This window comes from Salmo salar, chromosome 25 (genome assembly GCF_965601325.2).
Source record: "Salmo salar chromosome 25, fSalSal1, whole genome shotgun sequence".
In the NCBI taxonomy this organism is placed as follows: Eukaryota; Metazoa; Chordata; class Actinopteri; order Salmoniformes; family Salmonidae; genus Salmo; species Salmo salar.
The window spans coordinates 35,376,317-35,398,727 of record NC_138315.1 but is presented as its reverse complement, the minus strand read 5'-3'; the positions used below and the strand labels follow the sequence as shown (position 1 = coordinate 35,398,727).

The window sequence follows — 22,411 nt, the reverse complement described above, 5'->3', positions numbered from 1 at the left end:
GTTGCCTTCATACAGTGCAACCCACCCTCGGAGGGATACATCTGTCGTGATCACCTTGCGGGACACAACTCAGCCCATGGGAGCCCCCTGATAATAGCAGAGGGTCCCACCACTGGGCCAAGGCCCCTAGGCCTGACAGGGACACCCGAAGCAACCAGATTTGGTTGCGAGATGCATCCAGGTTTGTTCTCCAGGTGAGTGGCTAGCCCCACGGGATAGACTTCCATCACAGAAGCCATCATCCCAGGTACGAATAGGCACTGGTGAAAATGCAATGTGTGATACAATCCGAAATGTGGCTAAGCAGAGCTGGAAACCGGACACATACATGGGGATAGAAAAGCATGATACAGGAGTCTAGCTCGAGACCCAGAAACAGAATGCGCTGAGATGGAGTCAGTCAGCCCATTTTCTGGTTTCTTATGAAGCCTAGAGACTGAATACTGGTCCCCCGTGGGAATCGAAATAACAACCCTGGCGTTGCAAACACCATGCTCTAGTTACATGAATATCACACCCCACAAAAAATGCTAACCTACCATGTCATTGTAATGGTGAGAGGTTAGAATGTCTTGGGGGAATGATATTTGTGTGTCTGTAACTTTCTCACTCATCATTATTCATGATTTATTCAGGACTATCCACAATCATGGTAGCATCCAGCCCCGGTCTGCTAACTGCTAGCTTGCCTGCCCCGTTCTGCTAACGGCTAGCCCCGGTCTGCCAACTGCTTGCTTGCTAACCCGGTCCGCTAACTGCTAGCTTGCCATCCCCGGTCTGCTAACTGCTAGCTTGGTTAGCCCCGGCCTACTAACTGTTAGCTTGTTAGCATCGGCCTGCTAACTGTCTGAATCGCCGTGTCCCCAGTCAGCCCAACCACTCATTGGACCCATATGTTCACTTGGCTACGCATGCCTCTCTCTAATATCAATATGCCTCGTCCATTACTGTCCTGGTTAGTGATTACTGTCTTATTTCACTGTAGAGCCTCTAGCCCTGCTCAATATGCCTTAACCAACCATGTTGTTCCACCTCCTACATATGTGATGACATCACCTGGTTTAAACGTCTCTAGAGACTATATCTCTCTCATCATTACTCAATGCCTAGGTTTACCTCCAATGTACTCAGATCCTACCTTACCTTTGTCTGTACACTATGCCTTGAATCTATGCTATCGTGCCCAGAAACCTGCTCCTTTTACTCTCTGTTCCGAACGTGCTAGACGGCCAGTTCGTATAGCCTTTAGCCGTACACTTCTCCTACTTCTCCTCTGTTCCTCTGGTGATGTGGAGGTTAATCAAGGTCCTGCAGTGCCTAGCTCCACTCCCACTCCCCAGGTGCTCTCATTTGTTGACTTCTGTAACCGTAAAAGCCTTGGTTTCATGCATGTTAACATTAGAAGCCTACTCCCTAAGTTTGTTTTACTCACTGCTTTAGCACACTCTGCCAACCCGGATGTCTTAGCCGTGTCTGAATCCTGGCTTAGGAAAACCACCAAAAACCCTGAAATCTCCATCACTAACTATAACATTTTCCGCCAAGATAGAACTTCCAAAGGGGGCGGTGTTGCAATCTACTGCAAAGATAGCCTGCAGAGTTCTGTATTACTATCCAAGTCTGTACCCAAACAATTCCAGCTTCTACTTCTAAAAATTCACCTTTCCAGAAACAAGTCTCTCACTGTTGCCGCTTGCTATAGACCTCCCTCTGCCCCCAGCTGTGCCCTCGATACCATATGTGAATTGATTGCCCCCCAACTATCTTCTGAGCTCGTGCTGCTAGGTGACCTAAACTGGGACATGCTTAACACCCCGGCCATCCTACAATCTGAGCTTGATGCCCTCAATCTCACACAAATTATCAATGAACCTACCAGGTACAACCCCAAATCCGTAAACACGGGCACCCTCATAGATGTCTTCCTAACTAACTCACCCTACAAATACACCTCTGCTGTTTTCAATCAAGATCTCAGCGATCATTGTCTCATTGCCCATCCGTAATGGGTCTGCGACCAAACGACCACCCCTCATCACTGTCAAACACTTCTGCAAGCAAGCCTTTCTAATCGACCTGGTCGGTGTATCCTGGAATGACATTGACCTTATCCCGTCAGTAGATGATGCCTGGCTATTCTTTAAAAGTGCCTTCCTCACCATCTTAAATAAGCATGCCCCACTCAAAAAATGTAGAACTAGGAATAGATATAGTCCTTGGTTCACTCCAGACCTGTCTGCCCTTGACCAGCACAAAACATCCTGTGCATTCTGCATTAGCATCGAATAGCCCCCGTGATATGCAACTTTTCAGGGAAGTTAGGAACCAATATACACAGGCAGTGAGAAAAGCTAAAGCTAGCTTTTTCAAACAGAAATTTGCATCCTGTAGTACTAACTCAAAAAAGTTCGGGGACACTGTAAAGTCCATGGAGAATAAGAGCACCTCCTCCCACCTGCCCACTGCTCTGAGGATAGGAAACACTGTTACCACCGATAAATCCACTATAATTGAGAATTTCAATAAGCATTTCTCTACGGCTGGCCATGCTTTCCACCTGGCTACCCCTACCCCGGTCAACTGCCCGGCACCCTCCACAGTAACCTGCCAAAGCCCCCTCCATTTCTCCTTCACCCAAATCCAGATAGCTGATGTTCCGAAAGAACTGCAAAATCTGGACCCATACAAATCAGCTGGGCTAGACAATCTGGACCCTCTCTTTCTAAAATTATCTGCCAAAATTGTTGCAACCCCTATTACTAGCCTGTTCAACCTCTCTTTTGTATCGTCTGAGATTCCCAAAGATTGGAAAGCTGCCGCGGTCATCCCTCTCTTCAAAGGGGGTGACACTCTAGATCCAAACTGCTACAGACCTATATCTATCCTATCCTGTCTTTCTAAGATCTTCGAAAGCTAAGTTAACAAACAGATCACCGACCATTTCGAATCCCACCGTACCTTCTCCGCTATGCAATCTGGTTTCAGAGCTGGTCATGGGTGCACCTCAGCCACACTCAAGGTCCTAAACGACATCATAACCGCCGATAAGAGACATTACTGTGCAGCCATATTCATCGACCTGGCCAAGGCTTTCGACTCTGTCAATCACCACATTCTTATTGGCAGACTCGACAGCCTTGGTTTCTCAAATGATTGCCTCGCCTGGTTTACCAACTACTTCTCTGATAGAGTTCAGTGTGTCAAATCGGATGGCCTGTTGTCCTGACCCCTGGCAGTCTCTATGGGTGTGCCACAGGGTTCAATTCTCGGGCCGACTCTCTTCTCTGTATACATCAATGATTTTGCTCTTGCTGCTGGTGATTCTCTGATCCACCTCTACGCAGACGACACCATTCTGTATACGTCTGGCCCCTTTTTGGACACTGTTTTAACTAACCTCCAGACGAGCTTCAATGCCATACAACTCTCCTTTCTTGGCCTCCAACTGCTCTTAAACGCAAGTAAAACTAAATGCATGCTATTCAATCGATCACTGCCCGCACCTGCTCGCCCATCCAGCATCACGACTCTGGACGGCTCTGACTTAGAATACGTGGACAACCACAAATACCTGGGTGTCTGGTTAGACTTTAAACTCTCCTTCCAGACTCACATTAAGCATCTCCAATCCAAAATTAAATCTAGAATTGGCTTCCTATATCGCAACAAAGCATCCTTCACTCATGCTGCCAAACAAACTGACCATCCTACCGATCCTCGACTTCGGTGATGTCATCAATAAAATAGCCTCCAACACTCTTTTCAACAAACTGGATGCAGTCTATCACAGTGCCATCCGTTTTGTCGCTCTCGTTGGTTGGCCCTCGCTTCATACTCGTCGCCAAACCCACTGGCTACAGGTTATCTACAAGTCTCTGCTAGGTAAAGCCCCGCCTTATATCAGCTCACTGGTCACCATAGCAGCACCCACTCGTAGCACACGCTCCAGCAGGTATATCTCACTGGTCACCCCCAAAGCCAATTCCTTCTTTGGTCATCTTTCCTTCCTGTTCTCTGCTGCCAATGACTAGAACGAACTGCAAATATCTCTGAAGCTGGAGACTCATTTCTCCCTCATTAGCTTTAAGCACCAGCTGTCAGAGCAGCTCAGAGATCACTGCACCTGTACATAGCCCATCTGTAAACAGCCCATCTATCTACCTACCTCATCCCCATACTGTATTTATTTATTTATCTTGCTCCTTTGCACCCCAGTATCTCTACTTGCACATTCATCTTCTGCACATATACCATTCCAGTGTTTAATTGCTATATTGTTATTACTTCGCCACCATGGCCTATTTATTACCTTAACTTACCTCATTTGCACTCACTGTATATAGACTTTTTGTTTTCTTTTGTTCTACTGTATTATTCAAAATCAAATCAAATTTATTTTTATATAGCCCTTCGTACATCAGCTGATATTCTCAAAGTGCTGTACAGAAACCCAGCCTAAAACCCCAAACAGCAAGCAAAGCATGTGAAAGAAGCACGGTGGCTAGGAAAAACTCCCTAGGAAAAACTCCCTAGAAAGGCCAAAAACCTAGGAAGAAACCTAGAGAGGAACCAGGCTATGAGGGGTGGCCAGTCCTCTTCTGGCTGTGCAGGGTGGATATTATAACAGAACATGGTCAAAATGTTAAAATGTTAAAATGTTCATAAATGACCAGCATGGTCAAATAATAATAATCATAGTAGTTGTCGAGGGTGCAACAAGCACGTCCGGTGAACAGGTCAGGGTTCCATAGCCGCAGGCAGAACAGTTGAAACTGGAGCAGCAGCACGGCCAGGTGGACTGGGGACAGCAAGGAGTCATCATACCAGGTAGTCCTGAGGCATGGTCCTAGGGCTCAGGTCCTCCGAGAGAAAGACAGAAAGAGAGAAAGAGAGAATTAGAGAGAGCATATTTAAATACACACAGGACACCGGATAAGACAAGAGAAATACTCCAGATGTAACAGACTGACCCTAGCCCCCCGACACATAAACTACTGCAGCATAAATACTGGAGGCTGAGACAGGAGGGATCAGAAGACACTGTGGCCCCATCCGATGATACCCCCGGACAGGGCCAAACAGGCAGGATATAACCCCACCCACTTTGCCAAAGCACAGGCCCCACACCACTAGAGGGATGTCTCCAACCACCAACTTACCGTCCTAAGACAAGGCCGAGTATAGCCCACAACGATCTCCGCCATGGCACAACCCAAGGGGGGGGGGGGGGGCGCCAACCCAGACAGGAAGACCACGTCAGTGACTCAACCCACTCAAGTGACGCACCCCTCCCATGGACGGCATGGAAGAACACCGGTAGGCCAGTGACTCAGCCCCTGTAAAAGGGTTAGAGGCAGAGAATCCCAGTGGAAAGAGGGGAACCGGCAAGGCAGAGACAGCAAGGGCGGTTCGTTGCTCCAGCCTTTCCGTTCACCTTCACACTCCTGGGCCAGACTATACTTAATCATAGGACCTACTGAAGAGATAAGTCTTCAGTAAAGACTTAAAGGTTGAGACTGAGTCTGCGTCTCTCACATTGGTAGGCAGACCATTCCATAAAAATGGAGCTCTATAGGAGAAAGCCCTACCTCCAGCCGTTTGCTTAGAAATTCTAGGGACAATTAGGAGGCCTGCGTCTTGTGACCGTAGCGTACGTGTAGGTATGTACGGCAGGACCAAATCGGAAAGATAGGTAGGAGCAAGCCCATGTAATGCTTTGTAGGTTAGCAGTAAAACCTTGAAATCAGCCCTTGCCTTAACAGGAAGCCAGTGTAGGGAGGCTAACACTGGAGTAATATGATCAAATTTTTTGGTTCTAGTCAGGATTCTAGCAGCCGTATTTAGCACTAACTGAAGTTTATTTAGTGCTTTATCCGGGTAGCCGGAAAGTAGAGCATTGCAGTAGTCCAGCCTAGAAGTAACAAAAGCATGGATTAATTTTTCTGCGTCATTTTTGGACAGAAAATTTCTGATTTTTGCAATGTTACGTAGATGGAAAAAAGCTGTCCTTGAAACAGTCTTGATATGTTCTTCAAAAGAGAGATCAGGGTCCAGAGTAACGCCGAGGTCCTTCACAGTTTTATTTGAGACGACTGTACAACCATCCAGATTAATTGTCAGATTCAACAGAAGATCTCTTTGTTTCTTGGGACCTAGAACAAGCATCTCTGTTTTGTCCGAGTTTAAAAGTAGAAAGTTTGCAGCCATCCACTTCTTTATGTCTGAAACACATATTATTGACTGTATGTTTGTTTATTCCATGTCTAACTCTGTGTTGTTGTATGTGTCGAATTGCTATGCTTTATCTTGGCCAGGTCGCAGTTGCAAATGAGAACTTGTTCTCAACTAGCCTACCTAGTTAAATAAAGGTGAAATAAAAAAATGAATGTAGAAGTGTTTAGAAGCATTCTACTTATATTTACAAGTGTCTCCAAAATGACACAATACATTATTTACCATTCATTTCTATTGGGCACAAAATAATCTGAAACACAAGAAAAACAAAAAGCAAAAGTTTGTGGAGTCACAAGCTTGCGGTAATCATTGGACTACTTTAATACATACAATACCAGTCAAAAGTTTGGACACACCTACTCATTCAAGGGTATATCTTTGTTTTTACTATTTTCTACATTGTAGAATAATAGTGAAGACATCAAATCTATGACATAACACATATGGAATCATGTAGTAACCAAAAAGAGTGTTAAAGAAATCAAAATATATTTTATATTTGAGATTCTTCTAAGTAGCCACCCTTTGCCTTGATGACAGCTTTGCAAACTCTTGGCATTCTCTCAACCAGCTTCACCTGGAATGTCTCTATACTTTTGGTCCCCTAAAATATGAGGACAGTGTACAAAAAGTGCTGTAATTTCTAAATGGTTTACTCAATATGGATGAAAATCACCTGAAATTAAAGCTGACATTCTGCACTTTAACATCCTAGTCATTATATCAGATAAATAAAATCAAGTCCTTTTTTGTAACATGTAACAATCTACATGATCTACTGTAAATACTGTATCATATTTAGCTACAAATATACATTTTTTTATAACATGACCTAGAGACATTGGCAGTTAGAGCAATACATGAAAGACAAAGTCAATCAATTAAAAGCAGATCCCAGACATCATACAGCAAACTCAACCCATTGAACAACATACCCCAACTTGGTCCCATTTCTAAAACACTTGCAACCAATGAAAGAGTTTCTAAAGTGATTGATGTGAGGTAATGTGTTGCAAGGATACTCCACATGTAGATAAGGAAGAACATAACCATGAATGCAAAGATGTTTTGCCTTCTAAATAGCCATGTTGGATGGGTAGGACTACAAGGCAAGCATTTACATCAGTTCACGCTCAATTTACAACTTCTCAATAGCGTTATAACAGTGCGTAAACTCAATTGTTCTGCCGTGAACTGGCCATTGAAAGTAAATTACAACACCATTTGATGTGAATGATTCTTCTGCAGTACCCATTCAAATGAGGCTCCAGACAGGCTCATACGAAGGTGGGATTGAGGTCTTCCTTGAAGTTGACCACAGGGTGTGTGGAGCTGCACAGGCTGGCGAAGCCGCCGTACTCACTGTCCGAGGAGTATGAGGAGGAGCTGTCGCTGGAGGGGTAGGAGCCGTGTGGCAGGCAGGCATCGCAGTAGGGTCGGTGGTAGTAGCAGTAGTCAGCCGAGCTGCTGGAGTCTGAGTCCCAGTAACCATACGAGTCCCTGTCACGGTCTTGGTCTAGCCCTCCCTCACCGCCCCCCTCCCCGTTTGAAGGGCCTGGGTGGGTGTGTCCTGAGAAGGGGGTGATGGAGCATTTTCGAGGGGGTGGTAGCCGGTGCTCCCACCTCGAGCCACGCCTCCCACACCTAATTGTTACTCTATGCCCTGCATCTTCCCATTCTTCTGAATCACTGTCTTCAGGGCGGAGGGGACTGGTCTCTGTGCCGACAGCCTCGAGCTTGGTTTGTGTTTCTGAGGGGTGCTTATCTAGTTGTAAGGATCTAGCATCCCTCCTCCTTCCCCAGCGAGGAAGCTCTGACCCTGGGTAGCAACAGGGCGGAGGCCCCCCTCTGGGTTGATGGAATGGAGGTCTGCGTTTCCTCATCACGTAGGGGGAGATACTGGGGTAGCGGAAGAGGAGAGGGGGATGATGGGTGCGAGGGGTATGGAGGGAGAGAGGAGAGCGGACCAAGGGGTCAGTCGAGGAGGGCAGAGTGGGTCTCCTGATCTCCCTGCTGTGATTGAGCGAGCGGAGGGCCGTTTCCATGACAGGGACCACACTCAGTTCCTGGAGGATCTCCTGCAGATGCTCACTGCTCACAAACCCTGCCGGCCTGACGCTTGTCACCCACGGCAACACGGGATGGCCATGGCAACCCGAGGGTTCCGACTTTCCCACCGGAAAGAGATTGGAAGAGGAAGTGACATAGTTTGACTGACAGGAGGGTGTGGTTTGAGTCCCTGCCCTCTTCCCTGGTGTCCTGACTCCTGTCCTGGAGAAGACAGAGGGCTTAGGGGAGACTGGGAGGTTAGACACCACCCCTCCACACTGCTGCTGGGACCCAGTCCCCTCAACCTTACACCACCCTGTCTCAGTCTCCATCCCTGCACCCTGGATGTCTTGACCAAATTCTACACTCCACTGTTTAACACTCACACCATCCCCTGGGGGAGGAGAGAGGGCAGGTGGAGGAGGAGTAGAGAGAGGAGCAGAGGGAGAATCAGAAGGAGGTGTATAGACAGCAGAAGTAGTGGGAGGAGCAGACAGAGGATGTGGAGAAAAGGGAGGAGAAGAGAGGGGAGGTTCTGCTATGTCCCTCTGTGGCAGGAGAGTTGGAAGGCAGTCGGACTGCACAACTATGGTCTGGGTGGATGAGGAGTGGAGGTTGGTGGTGGAAGAGTCAATTTCCTGGTCCTCGTGGGGGTGGCTACTGGACATGAGGCGCAGTAGCTTGTCTTTGGCGTTGTTCACCTGTTCCTGCAGACTGTCAATCACAGCATTCTTCTGCAAAATGACAACAACAAGCTTTAAAATCCCCATCAATACAAAAAACATTATCAACAACAATCTGAGACCTAAAGAGTCAGATGAAAGTTTAACCTAAAGATGCGTGTAAGGTTAAAGGTTATATGTGAAGTTAGTGATGAATAAAAGAGTATTCAGAATACAAAGTAAATGAGTTTAGGTAGGTATGTATTCTAGTGTTGAGTCACAGAGATTATGTTGAATACAGGACCATGTAGGGACCTTTTTATTCAGTAAGGGGGAGATTCACTACCTTCTATAACCAGGGCAAGTGAGGGTTAAAATACTACATTGCCTACACACTGACTACCTCACTGAGGAGCCTCTTCATGGAGTTGTTCTCTCCCAGGAGATAGTAGATCTCATCCTGGCTGTAGACAGACTGGACACTCTTACTGGGGCTGCTGAAGTACTTCGCCATTTGACTAGGGTTGTTGTGCTCCTCCTCAAACCGACGCCACTGGGTCAACTGGAAAGAGGGGAGAATGAGGGAGGGAAGAAAGGGAGAAGGGAGGGCCAAGGGAGAGAAAGAGGGGGATTATGATGGATAGTCGGAGAACTGTCAGACAAGTGTGCCACACCCTTGGAATCTCCAGGTGTGTGTGTGTTGCTCATTGTTAAAGTACTTCCTTTCTGTCTAGGATGCATTCCTGTATCATTGCATCAGCTGACCACCAGCTATTTATGCGGAGTCATTAATGTGTTGGGGCAGGCTGCAGCGTGTTGACTCATGGAGAGCATATGTGTGTTTGTATGAGTCACACTCCAGTGTTAACACACACACACACACACACACACACACACACATGGCGAGGTATGGGAAACACTCACGTAGCCACTCAAATCGGGCCTGGAGGTTTCTGTCTGTGTCTGTCTGTGATGTGTAGGGGCACGTCGATCTCGTCATACTCGACTTCGTAATAGTAACCGTTTTTATCACACTTGATACTCGTAATTGGATTTACTCATGATTGGAAAACCCGGAAGTGCACTTGAAATGCAGCCAGGTCACCCATGATACAAGTCAGTATTCAACGTCCATCCATGTTTGAGGACGTTGGGAGATGACGTGGAAACTGGACACTAGGGGGAACAAAACCTTCAAATAGTTTTCCGTTTCAGGGTATTGTGGGCGGGGATGGTGGATGGGCATAAGCATCTGCCTCTGATTCCAAAGGTTGCAAGTTTGAATCCAGCGATAGAAAGTCATTTTTAAATTTTTGTTTTAAGACTATGCAAAACCTTAACCCTTACCTTAACCATTCAGAGTTAATGCCTAAACTTGTCTAATTCTGAAGTGAGACAGAGAGTTAGTTGTTTAAATGCCGGTAAAGCCTATACCTCAAGTGCACATTACTGTGCTATCACTCAGAGTGCATTGTTATGTTCCTTCACTCATTCACACACATTGTTATACGACCCTGACAGATGAAAATGCACATGATTTTCTTACTTAGTCCTATTCAATTATCAACAAAATAGGCAAAAAAACATGCCTAATGCATGGCTGGCTACTACTGCCTGCATTTATTCCAGACACAGATTTAGATGAAGGTAGGCTAATTCACTTGCCCCATGTACTGTTTAACTTTACAGAGGAGAAAAACTTCTCTCCTGACACTTATGCCACAACATTTGTACAATCAAAATAAACAATCTACATTTGTCATTTTATTTTCTAATGATCTGTCGCTCTGTAAACATGTCTTGTGCAGAATAAATAATAATAGCAAGAAGGCATGGGCTTGTTATACGGCTGTTCTAATCCAATTGTTGTAGCAAGCTCAACCGGTACTTTACAGACAGAAAAACTAGACAATAGTTGTTTAGAGCACACAGCGCTTCACACTATTTGAGTGAAAGAGAAATGCGTGCTGGCAGCTGAAAATTACTTTTTTCCGATCACAGATAATTAGATACTCGGAATATTCTCCATATCCGTTACAATACTTGTTTTGTCAGAGTACTCGGCATATCCCTAGTAATGTGCGCTAACGGTCTCTCTCACCTGAGGTACAAACAGCATACAGTCGGTGGCGAGGGTACAGATGAAGATGGCTCCAGCAATCATACTATAGACCACGTTGGGCCAGGCCTGCAGGAACCGTGACACCGGGACCGCCACCGCTGTGGACAGGGTGACCAGGCTGACCGCGGTCATGATGGTGGGGGACTGGTTGACCGGGGGGAGGCTGACATTGCTGGTGAGACCAGCCAGGTAGGTCCCATACAGGAGCAGGCTACCCTGGAGAGACCGCAACACAACCACATAACGTTCATGACATGTTTGACATGACAAACCAACACAAACTCAGGGGAAACAGCAACTATTTGCTCTCTTATGTTTATCTGAGTATTTCTCCCAGTTGCATGCTTTACCTTCATCACGATGAGGAGGATATGCCACAGGTCTGAGTAGAGAGAGGAACAGGAGTCCTGCTGAGACAGAGAGTAGGACATGTCCCTCTCCACCACCTTGACCACAGCCCCAATGGACCGTGCACATTTGACCGGGTCGGTTAGACTCCAGGCGGTGAGAACCAGCAGGTCCACCAGAATCAACAGAGATACCAAGCCCATCAACTGGATGTCTCTGATGATCTGAAACACAGAGTTCAGTAGTACACCATGCAACACATACACTCTATGACACACAGATCCTTTAATACAAGCCTTTACCCCCCCCCCCCCCAAACATACACACACAAAGGAGGAGTGACATGAGTTACAACACCACAACACACACGTCGACCAGAGAGACAGAGTGAGAGGAGCAGCCTGCTTACCACTCTCTTGTCAGGAACACGTTGGGTGAATACTCTGTAGAGCCGCCATGTTTTCCCCAGGATGGGCACAAATACCAGAGTGCTGCCAATACACAACGTCCAGATCCTGGCCTAGGATACAACACAGTAACACCCCATAATATCACACAGTATGGCATCATCAGAACAATGTTTATGTCTGTGTGTGCATGTGTATGTCTGTGTGTGTGTGTGTGTGTGTGTGTGATACTTCAGCTCCACTATAAGCGTTGTGCTGCTTTGCCATCAGCGTCGCGTCAATGTGACATTCTACCCACTACACAGAGGGTGTTGTTTTGAAAGTGGAGAGGAGCGGAGGGGAAGAGTGTAGCAGGGTAGTGGGTGTGTCTTACCTGGAGTATTGCTCTCGCTCCTCCCCCTTGTAGGTGGATCCGTTCCTCAAAAGCAAATAGGAAACCACTGCTGTAGGTGAGGATACTTCCACACAGAGTCAGCACATTAAGGTTAGGACTGGACATCTTCACTATCCTGAGACAGAGAGAGAGAAACACACACACATATCAACAAAATAAAGGTAAAACTGTTCACGCCTGTCAATCGATTTGAGCAAGTGCATATGCTTTTAAACGTGTGTTTGTGTATACGTGTGTATGTGTGTGTGCATGTACCTGTTGTTCTTGAAGCGCAGGGTGAAGAGCAGGAAGCAGAAAGCCAGCAAGATGCCACAGGAGAGCATGGTCCAGACAACTGCACAGAGCACTGGGGAGAGAGACCGCCTCTGCAGCTCCACTCCCATCTACAGTAGATATCAATCACATTTCAATTAGGAGTTCGTCGCGAATAAGAAACATGAGTAATTACCAAAACTTTTGGTATGTGTGTGTTTGTGTATGTTTTTAATGTGTTAAAAGTATTATATGTGTTTTGGCTGCTATTATTTGCTTTCTGGAATGATTGGAGTATGCCCAAAACCTTCAACCTGTATAGCGTTTATTTTGATCTCCTAAAACATTTATTGCATAGAACTTTGCAAGCCTAATGCACAGAAAACAGACTACTTTCAATATAGATTTTTTAAATCAACTACACATTACATAAGGTTGAGAAAATATATCATACCTCAAAAGCTTCAATAACAAATTAAACTGACACAACACTCAGGCCTTTTCTCATTTGGACAAAAGTCCATCCTCCACCCTCCCTCCTCTCTCCTCCGTGACATGGAAACCAAGTGGTTGGCAAGGTTGGGTAGGTTACTTTCTAAATCCGTTACAGTTACCTGTCCAAAATTGTAATCAGTAACATAACTTTTGGATTACCCAAACTCAGTAACGTAATCTGATTACATTCAGTTACTTTTAGACTACTTTCCCCTTAAGAGGCATTAGAAGAAGAAAAAAAATGATGTTACCAATTGAACAACATCTATTGCAGGATAAATCAATGTAAAAGTTTAGATAGCTTCCCATATATGGATGTTACATTTTACTTTATGGATTGGTTATGTAGGCTTCGTCTAACCCATCGCTTTTTACTACATATAATACTACGATTAAATGTTATCTTTAAATTAATAAATATAATTTATGTCCAAAATTGGATGTAGCAACTACAGATTGCCCCTTTAAGTATATCAAAAGTGTGCGAGTTTGAGCATTTGTCCATTAGGCCTATGGATTATTATTATATTTTTTATCAGCATGAATTAGATTGAGCAATTAGATGAGCCACTTTAATTCCATAGGCTTGGATCTGCACTATGCAGCTGTTGCAAGAGCGCATTTTTCACTGTCTGTCCACTGGTTTCAAAAACCATGATTGATAGGCAGCTTAAAATTCTTGAATTCAACCATTAATGCTAAACGAGAGAGCAGCAGTGTGATCACATCTATGCGCTATGTAGATTTCAATAATAAGTGATATCCATATCGCTGTAGACTACACCTCTGCTGTCATCCTTACCTCCAAGCATTTAATCAAGTTGGTTCATCTTTGGATGCCGACAGCAATCGCACCATTAGAAGACATAGCTTGGACTGTAGCCTACAAAAGCCAACTCCTGCACTTTTTTGGGATCCATCAAACATATTTGGTGTGTCTTCATAGTGGTCTCTGACTTGTGGTCAGACTTACTCAGGTGGAACGAACTTAAACTTGCGACATTTTTCAATTATGATTTGAATGTCATTGAGAAAACAGAGAAGTGTCAAATATGTTTTGCCGCAAACATCCTTTCAGAATTTATAAGTAATCCTCGAAGTAATCATCTAGTTTTTCAAAAGTATCTGTAATCTCATAACAATATTTTTTCTGGTAACATAACGGATTATGGTTACCGGTTTTTTGTAATCCCTTACATGTAACGGATTACATGTAATCTGTTACTCCCCAACCCTGGTGGCTGAGTGGAGGAGGAGAGTGTCAATTCGTTAGTAGGCAAATGAAAGACAGTCTCCTCGATTGGCTCCTTTTTGTGAGGAAGTTTATGCGACCGGAGGAATTTGAGGAAGAGTTTTGAAATCTGCCACTCCCCATTTGAACCAGCTATTGTTTCCTTGAAGGAGAACAGCAGGCAAACATTTAAAAATGATATGCTACTTATCCTTTTACCTATAAAATGTCTTGCAGAACAAGCTACATTTGGTTTTATCACTTAATGCATTTCTTTTGGGATTCCACCCTGTAAAAATAATTTGCCTAATGACGCGCGATTTCATGCAAGCGCATTTTTGTCCACTTTCCCTTTCCTCGCCGCCTCTCCTTCATTACCTTTGACATTTTTCAAAAAGAGACAGAGGAGAGAACAGAGGACAGAGGAGAGAGTACAGAGGATGCAGGAGTTGAGCAAATGCAAATGAGAAAAGGCCTCAGTGTCCTCTTCTCATTAGAGGTGGAAGTTTAAGATGTGGAGATGAGGTCACTGATGGGAGAGATCACTAATGGCGCTGACCCCACTGTTATTCTTTCAGGGGTTGAAGTATGGACAGAGTCTCTCTGCGAAGATGTAACTGTGAATGAGTAGATATGAGACCTGGACTCCACATCATGCCCCCCTTCCCAGTCTACATACACCCCCACCCTCTGGTGCTTCTCGACCAGTGGCAGGGGGACAGGGGGGTCTGCAGAGCCCAGTACTTAGTCCTGTTCCTCAGGCCGACTGTCCAGTAGCGACGCTCAGGGTTTAGGCTATTCCCTCCTTTCTTGTTGACAGACTCTCTCCCCACTCCTATGTCCCACTCGATCTTACCCTTCACCTGCACCTTGTAGTAGAACCTCCCTGAGGAGAAGCCCTCCTTCCTCAGGACACTGCGACAAGGGTAAAACCTCTCAGAGTTGTCAGGGAGGTGCAGCGCTGTGTTGCCGTGGGTCACTTGTTTACTGTTGTCAGAGAGGATGAGTTTGGGGGAGCTGTATCAGGGTCAAGGGTCACATCCACGGCACACTGCTTAATTCTTGTAAGTTCTGTGTCACACAATCTTTTCACGTCATTCTTCAGTGACTTCTCAAACTGGGACCTAGCTCTACTCACAGCTCTCCTTACTGTTCTTACGTACACAACACTTTGACCACTGATCTCAGACCAGTTCTTGGTGAGAGGAGGGGTGCACAGGGATGGGAAGCTATGGATGAGGTGAAGGTGGTCCTCAGGGTGTGAGAGCTGCTCCAGCTCAGTGTCTCTCCTTCAGCCTGCCTCTCTGCTGCTTTCTGCTCCTCCCCAATCACCTCAATGAGCTCAGCCTGGCTTCTCTGAATAGAGCGCACCAGAGCAGTAAAGACCTCCAAGCTCTCCCTAATATCTCTCTCTGCATTTATTCTGCCTGATTGTATTGTGCCTTTGATGTCCTTCACTTTCTGCAGTCGACCTTGAATCATCTGCTGCATGACATCTTCCATGTTCGCTAGATGAAGGCTCCTTTTTTTCTCCAATGGGACAGTGTTGTGTTTCTTGTGTCTTTTCTCAGTGCATACCTGACACATGTACGTCTGGTTACTTCTACAGAACAGCTCAAGAAGCTTCTGGTGCCTCTTACACACTCTGTCCTCCATGTTCATCACAGGCTTGATCAGGTTGTGTTTCTTGAAGGTGGTCAGTACGTGGTGAGGTTCCAAGTGAATCTCACAGTAAGAGGCCCGACACTCTAGGCAGGACTTCAAGGCCTTGCCTTTCCTCCCAGTGCAGACGTCACAGGGTACTTCTCCACATTGGGCAGCTTGGGGTTGGGCTTGGTCCAGCGGTGTGTCCTGGGTAAAAAGTAGCAGTCGCACTCGTTTCAACTGACCTCCTGAACTGATTGGCCATTTCAGATATGTAAGTATTGACTTTGAGATCAGGTCTTCTGCTGAATTTCTGCTTACACATGGGACACTGACACGGGCTGGTGGTATGCCAGTACCCATGTATGCAGTCCTTGTTGTGTCCACATGGGGTTAGGCTGGTGAACACGTATAGACAGATGGGGCACAGGAACTGTTCCTGAGACAGCAGGTTGCTGGTGGAAGCCATGTCTGTGTCTGGGAAGAGATCCAACAAAAAACCACATGGGACTTTATGAAATCTCTTGGCTCTTGACAACAAAATGTTTTACTGTAATTTTTTCTCTAGTGTACGGTTGTAGACAACCACACTACACAGTTATGCCCAACTAGCTTTCGCAATACATGTAAACAGTAGTACTAATGTATCATTATGGTTTTATATTTTATTCAGAAATATGGTGTTTAGGAACAAATGTTTATTAATTAAGAGATAAAAACAAGAAAGGGCACTGTGAGGACATTCCCACTTGTTCAATCTGTCAATCAGCATAACACAGTGAAGTGTAATGTAATACAAAAACTCAATTGAACTGTATTTATCCCCTTCACGATAGTTATAACTGGGCTGTGACAGGTGTTGAAACTTCAATAAACAACAACATAACATAAGGCCCTGTGTTCTGAACAATCACTTGACATAGCAAGATTTTATCCTGCATTTAAAAGTGTTATCCATAAAGGAGAAATACAACAAATATTTAAGCAATTCTCTAAGGATGGTGCTGGACCATCTGATATAAAAAGAAATGGGGACAGTTTGATGTAAAATCTTTGAACATAGTGTAAGGGGTGCGTAACTGGTGGCAGGGAAGTCAGATGCAGGAGAGCAGAACTGAGTAATAACCGGAGCAGTTTAATTATCAAAACCAACGGCATCCAGAAATACAAAATATGGGTACAAAACCCATCGCGCACCAGTCAAAATGTGCACATGCACTTACAACAAACAATTTCACACACAGACATGGGGGGAACAGAGGGTTAAATACACAACAAGTAATGAGGGAAATGTAAACCAGGTGTGTGGGAAAACAAGACAAAACAAATGGAAAATTAAAAGGTGGATCGGAGATGGCTAGAAGACCGGTGACGTCGACCGCCGAACAAGGAGAGGAACCGACTTCGGCGGAAGTCGTGACACATAGGTTATAATCCAGGCATGTCACATGATTGTGCAAGACACAAGGCCCTAAACATAACATACAACAGACGCAATGCAGCACAAATTAAATAACCTGTAAAAAAAGGCCAGGCCAATGCACGTGACTTTCCCCAAAGACTCATTAGGGTGATTTCTCCCCTTCTCAGCTGTCTATCACAACCTCCTGGTTTCCACCAATCAGAGTGCCCAAATGCACATTTGGACTCTGACCCCTCCCACTCCAGGTCAGAGTGGGTATCGCTGTCGGCAGATGAAGACACAAGTTCCCAAGGGCCGGCATTTATATGCCCTCCAAAGAAAGGTCGGTGGATGAAGATTCAGAGGTCAGATTAAGAAGGAAGAGGTGGTGTTTGCTCGATTGTGCTTAGGGCATTTTTTTGTTTGTTTGTACCTTTACCCCTTTTTTCTCCTCAATTTCATGATATCCAATTGGTAATTACAGTCTTGTCCCATCGCTGCAACTCCCCTACGGACTCATAAGAGGCTAAGGTCGAGAGCCCTGCGTCCTCCGAAACACGACCCTGCCAAGCCACACTGCTTTTTGACACACCAATGTGTCAGAGGAAACACCGTCCAGCTGGTGACCAGGGTCAGCTTGCATGTGCCCGTCCTGCCACAAGGAGTCGCTAGAGCGTGATGGGATAAGGAAATCCCGGCCGGCCAAACCCTCCCCTAACCTGGACGATGCTGAGCCAATTGTGCGCAGCCTCATGGGTCTCCCGGTCACGGCCAGCTGTGACACAGCCTGGGATCGAACCCGGAGCTGTAGTGATGCCTCAAGCATTGTGATGCAGTGCCTTAAACAGCTGCACCACTCGGGAGGCCCCACTTAGGACATTGTACATTGAACTCGTTATTACATCTGGTTGGTAAGCATGTGAATGGTTTGTGTCTGGACTGTATTGTCGATGAAACGATGGAGCATGTGCTGTTATATTGTTGTAAGTATGTTAAAGAGATGGAAAGATTGAAGTGTAGGGTCATTGAGGTTGGGGGGTGGAAGGGATATGGGGGATGGGGGAGGGTTTATTAGAAGTTAGTAGGGCTCTTCTTTTCTCAGAAGTACTGAGTTACAGTGGGGGAAAAAAGTATTTGATCCCCTGCTGATTTTGTACGTTTGCCCACTGACAAAGAAAGGATCAGTCTATAATTTTAATGGTAGGTTTATTTCAACAGTGAGAGACAGAATAACAACAAAAATATCCAGAAAAACGCATGTCAAAAATTTTATAAATTTATTTATATATATATATATATATTGGTATATTTGGATAGAAAACACTCTAACGTTTCTAAAACTGTTAAAATAATGTCTGTGATTATAACAGAACTGATTTGGCGGGCGAAACCCCGAGGACAAACCATCCAGGGGAAAACAAAATTGAGGTTATAGTATTTCCCATTAGTTTTCTATTGAAAGCCCTGGTTGCAGTTCCTATGGCTTCTACTAGATGTCAACAGTCTTTAGAAATTGGTTGATGTTTTTCTTTTGAGAAATGAAGAAGTACGGCTGTTCTTTGTAAGTGTCACTCCAGATGGATTCTACTGTTTGGTGCGCGTGAACTGGAACTCGCTTCACGTTGTTTTTATTCGGTATTGGAAACAGTTTATCCCGTCTTCAATTTTATCGATTATTTACGTTTTAGGATACCTTAGGTTGGATTAGGAACGTTGTTTGAAATGTTTGGACCAAGTTTACAGGTAATTTATTAGATACTTTGTAGTCATGTTGGAACCGGTGTATTTCTGAATTACATTTACATTTTTAAATTTTAGTCATTTAGCAGACGCTCTTATCCAGAGAGACTTACAGTAGTGAATGCATAAATTTCATTTCATGCATTTTTTTTTGTACTGGCCCCCCGTGGGAATCGAACCCACAACCCTGGCGTTGCACACACCATGCTGGCTTTGCAAACACCATGCTCTAATCAAACGCGCCAAATAAATGGACATTTTGGGGATATAAAGAAGGACATTATCGAACAAAAGGACCATTTGTGATGTTTCTGGGACATTTTGGAGTGCCAACAGAAGAAGATCTTCAAAGGTAAGGCATTTATTATATCGTTATTTCTGACTTTTGTGTCGCCACCTGCCTGGTTGAAAATGATTTTCATGTGTTTGTATGCAGGGCGCTGTCCTCAGATAATCACATGGTCTGCTTTCGCTGTAAAGCCTTTTTGAAATCTGACACTGCGGCTGGATTAACAAGAAGTTAAGCTTTATTTTGATGTATTACACTTATATTTTCGGTTATCTTGAATATTGATATTTCTGTAGTTTGAATTTGGCGCTCTGCAATTTCACTGGATGTTGTCAAATTGATCCCACTAAAGGGATTGGCGCACGAAGGGATCACTAACAGGTTAACAAACAGCAATAATTACTAGCGGCTGAGGGCATTCACAGCTGACTGCTCAGACAAGCTCCAGCTAGCTGTTTTTACAAACTTCCACTCACCTCTGTGTGTGTATTCAGAAGGTGCAGCTGTGTCAAAGTCAGTATATTTTGTACTCACTCTTGTAGAGCGATCTGTGAGGGAATTTTGCTATGCCTAAGCATAAAGTTCTCCAGTCTCACTTAAGAGTGCCATTTACCATGGCTTGTCCCTGTCTCTTACTGCTGAGCTGTACTGCAGCTTCTCTCAAAGGTAAAGTACATGTATGAATTAACCCTTAACATGACTGTCAGCTGAACCATGTATCTTTATGGTTGCCATTTATCCAATACCTTCACACTTTCTGTTCATATTATGTAGGAGTTCATAATGCTGTTTTTGTTGTAGCCACAGAAGATTTACTGAGGATTTGACCAAATAACAAAGATATCGAGAAGCAGTGTGACCATTTCAGATAATTTTATTCATGCAAAGATGATTAAATGTAATATTTTCACACACTATTTTTCAGATACAGATGTATATATTGGGCCAGGATTAGTAAGGAGCTACATGTTCCGTTTGTCATCATACAATCGTAAAAGACATCACAATAGACTCCAGCAAATGTGATTCCAGATTTCTGAGCAAGATACAATCTATATATCTACACTGAACAAACATATTAACGCAACATGTGAATTGTTGGTCCCATATTTCATGGGCTGCAAGAAATGATCCCAGAAATGTTCCATAGGCATAAAATGCTTATTTCTCTCAAATTTTGTGCACGAAATGTTACATCCCTGTGAGTGAGCATTTCTACTTTGCCAAGATGATCCATCCACCTGACAGTTGTGGCATATTAAGAAGTTCATTAAACAGTATGATCATTACACAGATGCACCTTGTGCTGGGGACAATAAAAGGCCACTCTAAAATGTGCAGTTTTGTCACACAACACAATGCCACAGATGTCTCATGTTTTGAGGGAGTGTACAATTGGCATGCTAACTGCAGGAAGGTCCACCAGAGCTGTTGCCAGAGAATTTAATGTTCATTTCTCTATCATAAGCTTCCTCCAACGTTGTTTTAGAGGATTTGGCAGTACGTACAACCGGGGTTGGATAGATACATGTTGGCTGGGTGAGGTTGGGGAAATGGGATGAGATGAGAGGTTGGGGGTGTGAAATAATGAATTGAGAATATGAATTGATTTGAATTTAAATATTATACCTGTAACCTCTCAATAACAACAAAATATATACCTCTCTAGTGATTGATTTATATTCAATGTATGGAAAGTCCTGTTCTTTAGGATGTCAACAACACATGAGTGAAATCTCAATCAGATTGTCTCACAGGAGAGATGATCAATGGTGCTGACATTTTATCAATGCCACAAAACCCAAGGTTGAAGTATGGGTAAAGTTTGTCAGTGAAGGTACAACCAGTAAACAAGTAGATACGAGACCTGGTATGAGCATCGTACAAGGAGACCTCACCCTCTTCATAGTCCACATAAACCCCTATCGTCTGGGGCTTCTTACTCAGGGAGAGGGGGGGTAGGGTCAGGCCTGGTAAACATTCCCTTTTCCCAGCTGGACAGTCCAGAGTCCATTCTCAGGCTTTGCTGCAATAACCTTTCTGTTGATGGACACTGGCCACTCCTTTACTCCAGAGAGTATTTCCCTTCACCTGCACCTCGTAGTAGAATCTCCCTGAGGAGAAGCCGTCCTTTCCCAGGACGCTGGAAATGTAGAAAAACATTTCTGGGTTGCCAGGGAGGTTTTGTCTTCTACCAGCATATCTTGCATCTTCAGAGAGGAGAATATTTGGGTGGGCAGAATCAAGGTCCAGAGTTACATCTACTGACCACTGCTGTATCATCTTCAGCTCAGCATCTCATAACCACTTCACTTCCTTGTTCAGGGTCTCTTCAAACTGAGAGCCAGCTCACCTCGCAGCGTTCCTCACCGTCCCGATATACTCAACACTCTGAATCCTGATCTCCGACCAGTCCTTGGTGGTTAGTGTTGCTCAGGGATGGGAAGCTCTGGAGGAGGTGAAAGTAGTCCCTGGTGTGTGAGAGATGCTCCAGCTTAGAGCGTCACTGCTTTAGCTCAGTGATTTCCGTCTCCAGCTCTTTAATAAGCCCTTCAGCCTGTCTCTCCACTGCTTTCTGCTTCTCCTCAATCACCTCAATAAGCTCAGCCTGGCTACTCTCAATAGAGCGCATTCATTCTGTAAAGACCTGCAAGCTTTCCTTTATCTCTGTCTCTGCATTTATTTTGTTGGACTGTGCTGTTCCTTTAATCTCCTTAACTTTCTGCAGTCGACCCTGAATTATTTGCTTCACATCAACGTCCATCTTTTCCAGCTGAGCTTTCATGTCCCTGCTTTCGTCCACTAAAGAGACGATGTTGTGGGCATTGTGGTCAGAATTGACACACATATGTCTGGTCAGTCTTACAAAACTGCTCCAGAGGTCTATCATGCCTCTTACACAATCGTTCTTCAAGATTCCCCACAGGGTTGATCAGCTTGTGTTTCTTTAAAGCTGGGACATTCTTATGAGTCTCCAGGTGAGTCTCACAGTATGAAGCCTGATAATTTAGACAAGACATCATGGCCTTGACCTTCCTTCCAATGCAGAAGTAGCAGTTCACTTCTCCAGCACCAGGTTTGGCTGCCACTTGCTCCAAGTGGTGCCCAGAAGCGATCAACCAGTTCAGAAATTAAAGTATTG

The 22,411-nt window shown here is 44.7% G+C and overlaps 1 protein-coding gene across 1 annotated transcript in view; it reads right to left on the bottom strand.

The window, feature by feature from the left end:
• Nucleotides 1-6,531: 6,531 nt before the first annotated feature.
• The window catches only part of LOC106586649 (probable G-protein coupled receptor 156), a 31,573-nt gene continuing 15,693 nt past the window's right edge, over nucleotides 6,532-22,411 (bottom strand). Inside the window, exons 3-9 of the mRNA XM_014174158.3 lie at nucleotides 12,472-12,599; nucleotides 12,196-12,331; nucleotides 11,825-11,935; nucleotides 11,418-11,639; nucleotides 11,047-11,283; nucleotides 9,349-9,507; nucleotides 6,532-9,017 (exon numbers count right to left, since the gene is read on the bottom strand). Coding sequence (XP_014029633.1) covers nucleotides 7,512-9,017; nucleotides 9,349-9,507; nucleotides 11,047-11,283; nucleotides 11,418-11,639; nucleotides 11,825-11,935; nucleotides 12,196-12,331; nucleotides 12,472-12,599 — 2,499 coding nt within the window. The 3' untranslated portion in view covers nucleotides 6,532-7,511. The remainder of the gene's footprint in view (nucleotides 9,018-9,348; nucleotides 9,508-11,046; nucleotides 11,284-11,417; nucleotides 11,640-11,824; nucleotides 11,936-12,195; nucleotides 12,332-12,471; nucleotides 12,600-22,411) is intronic.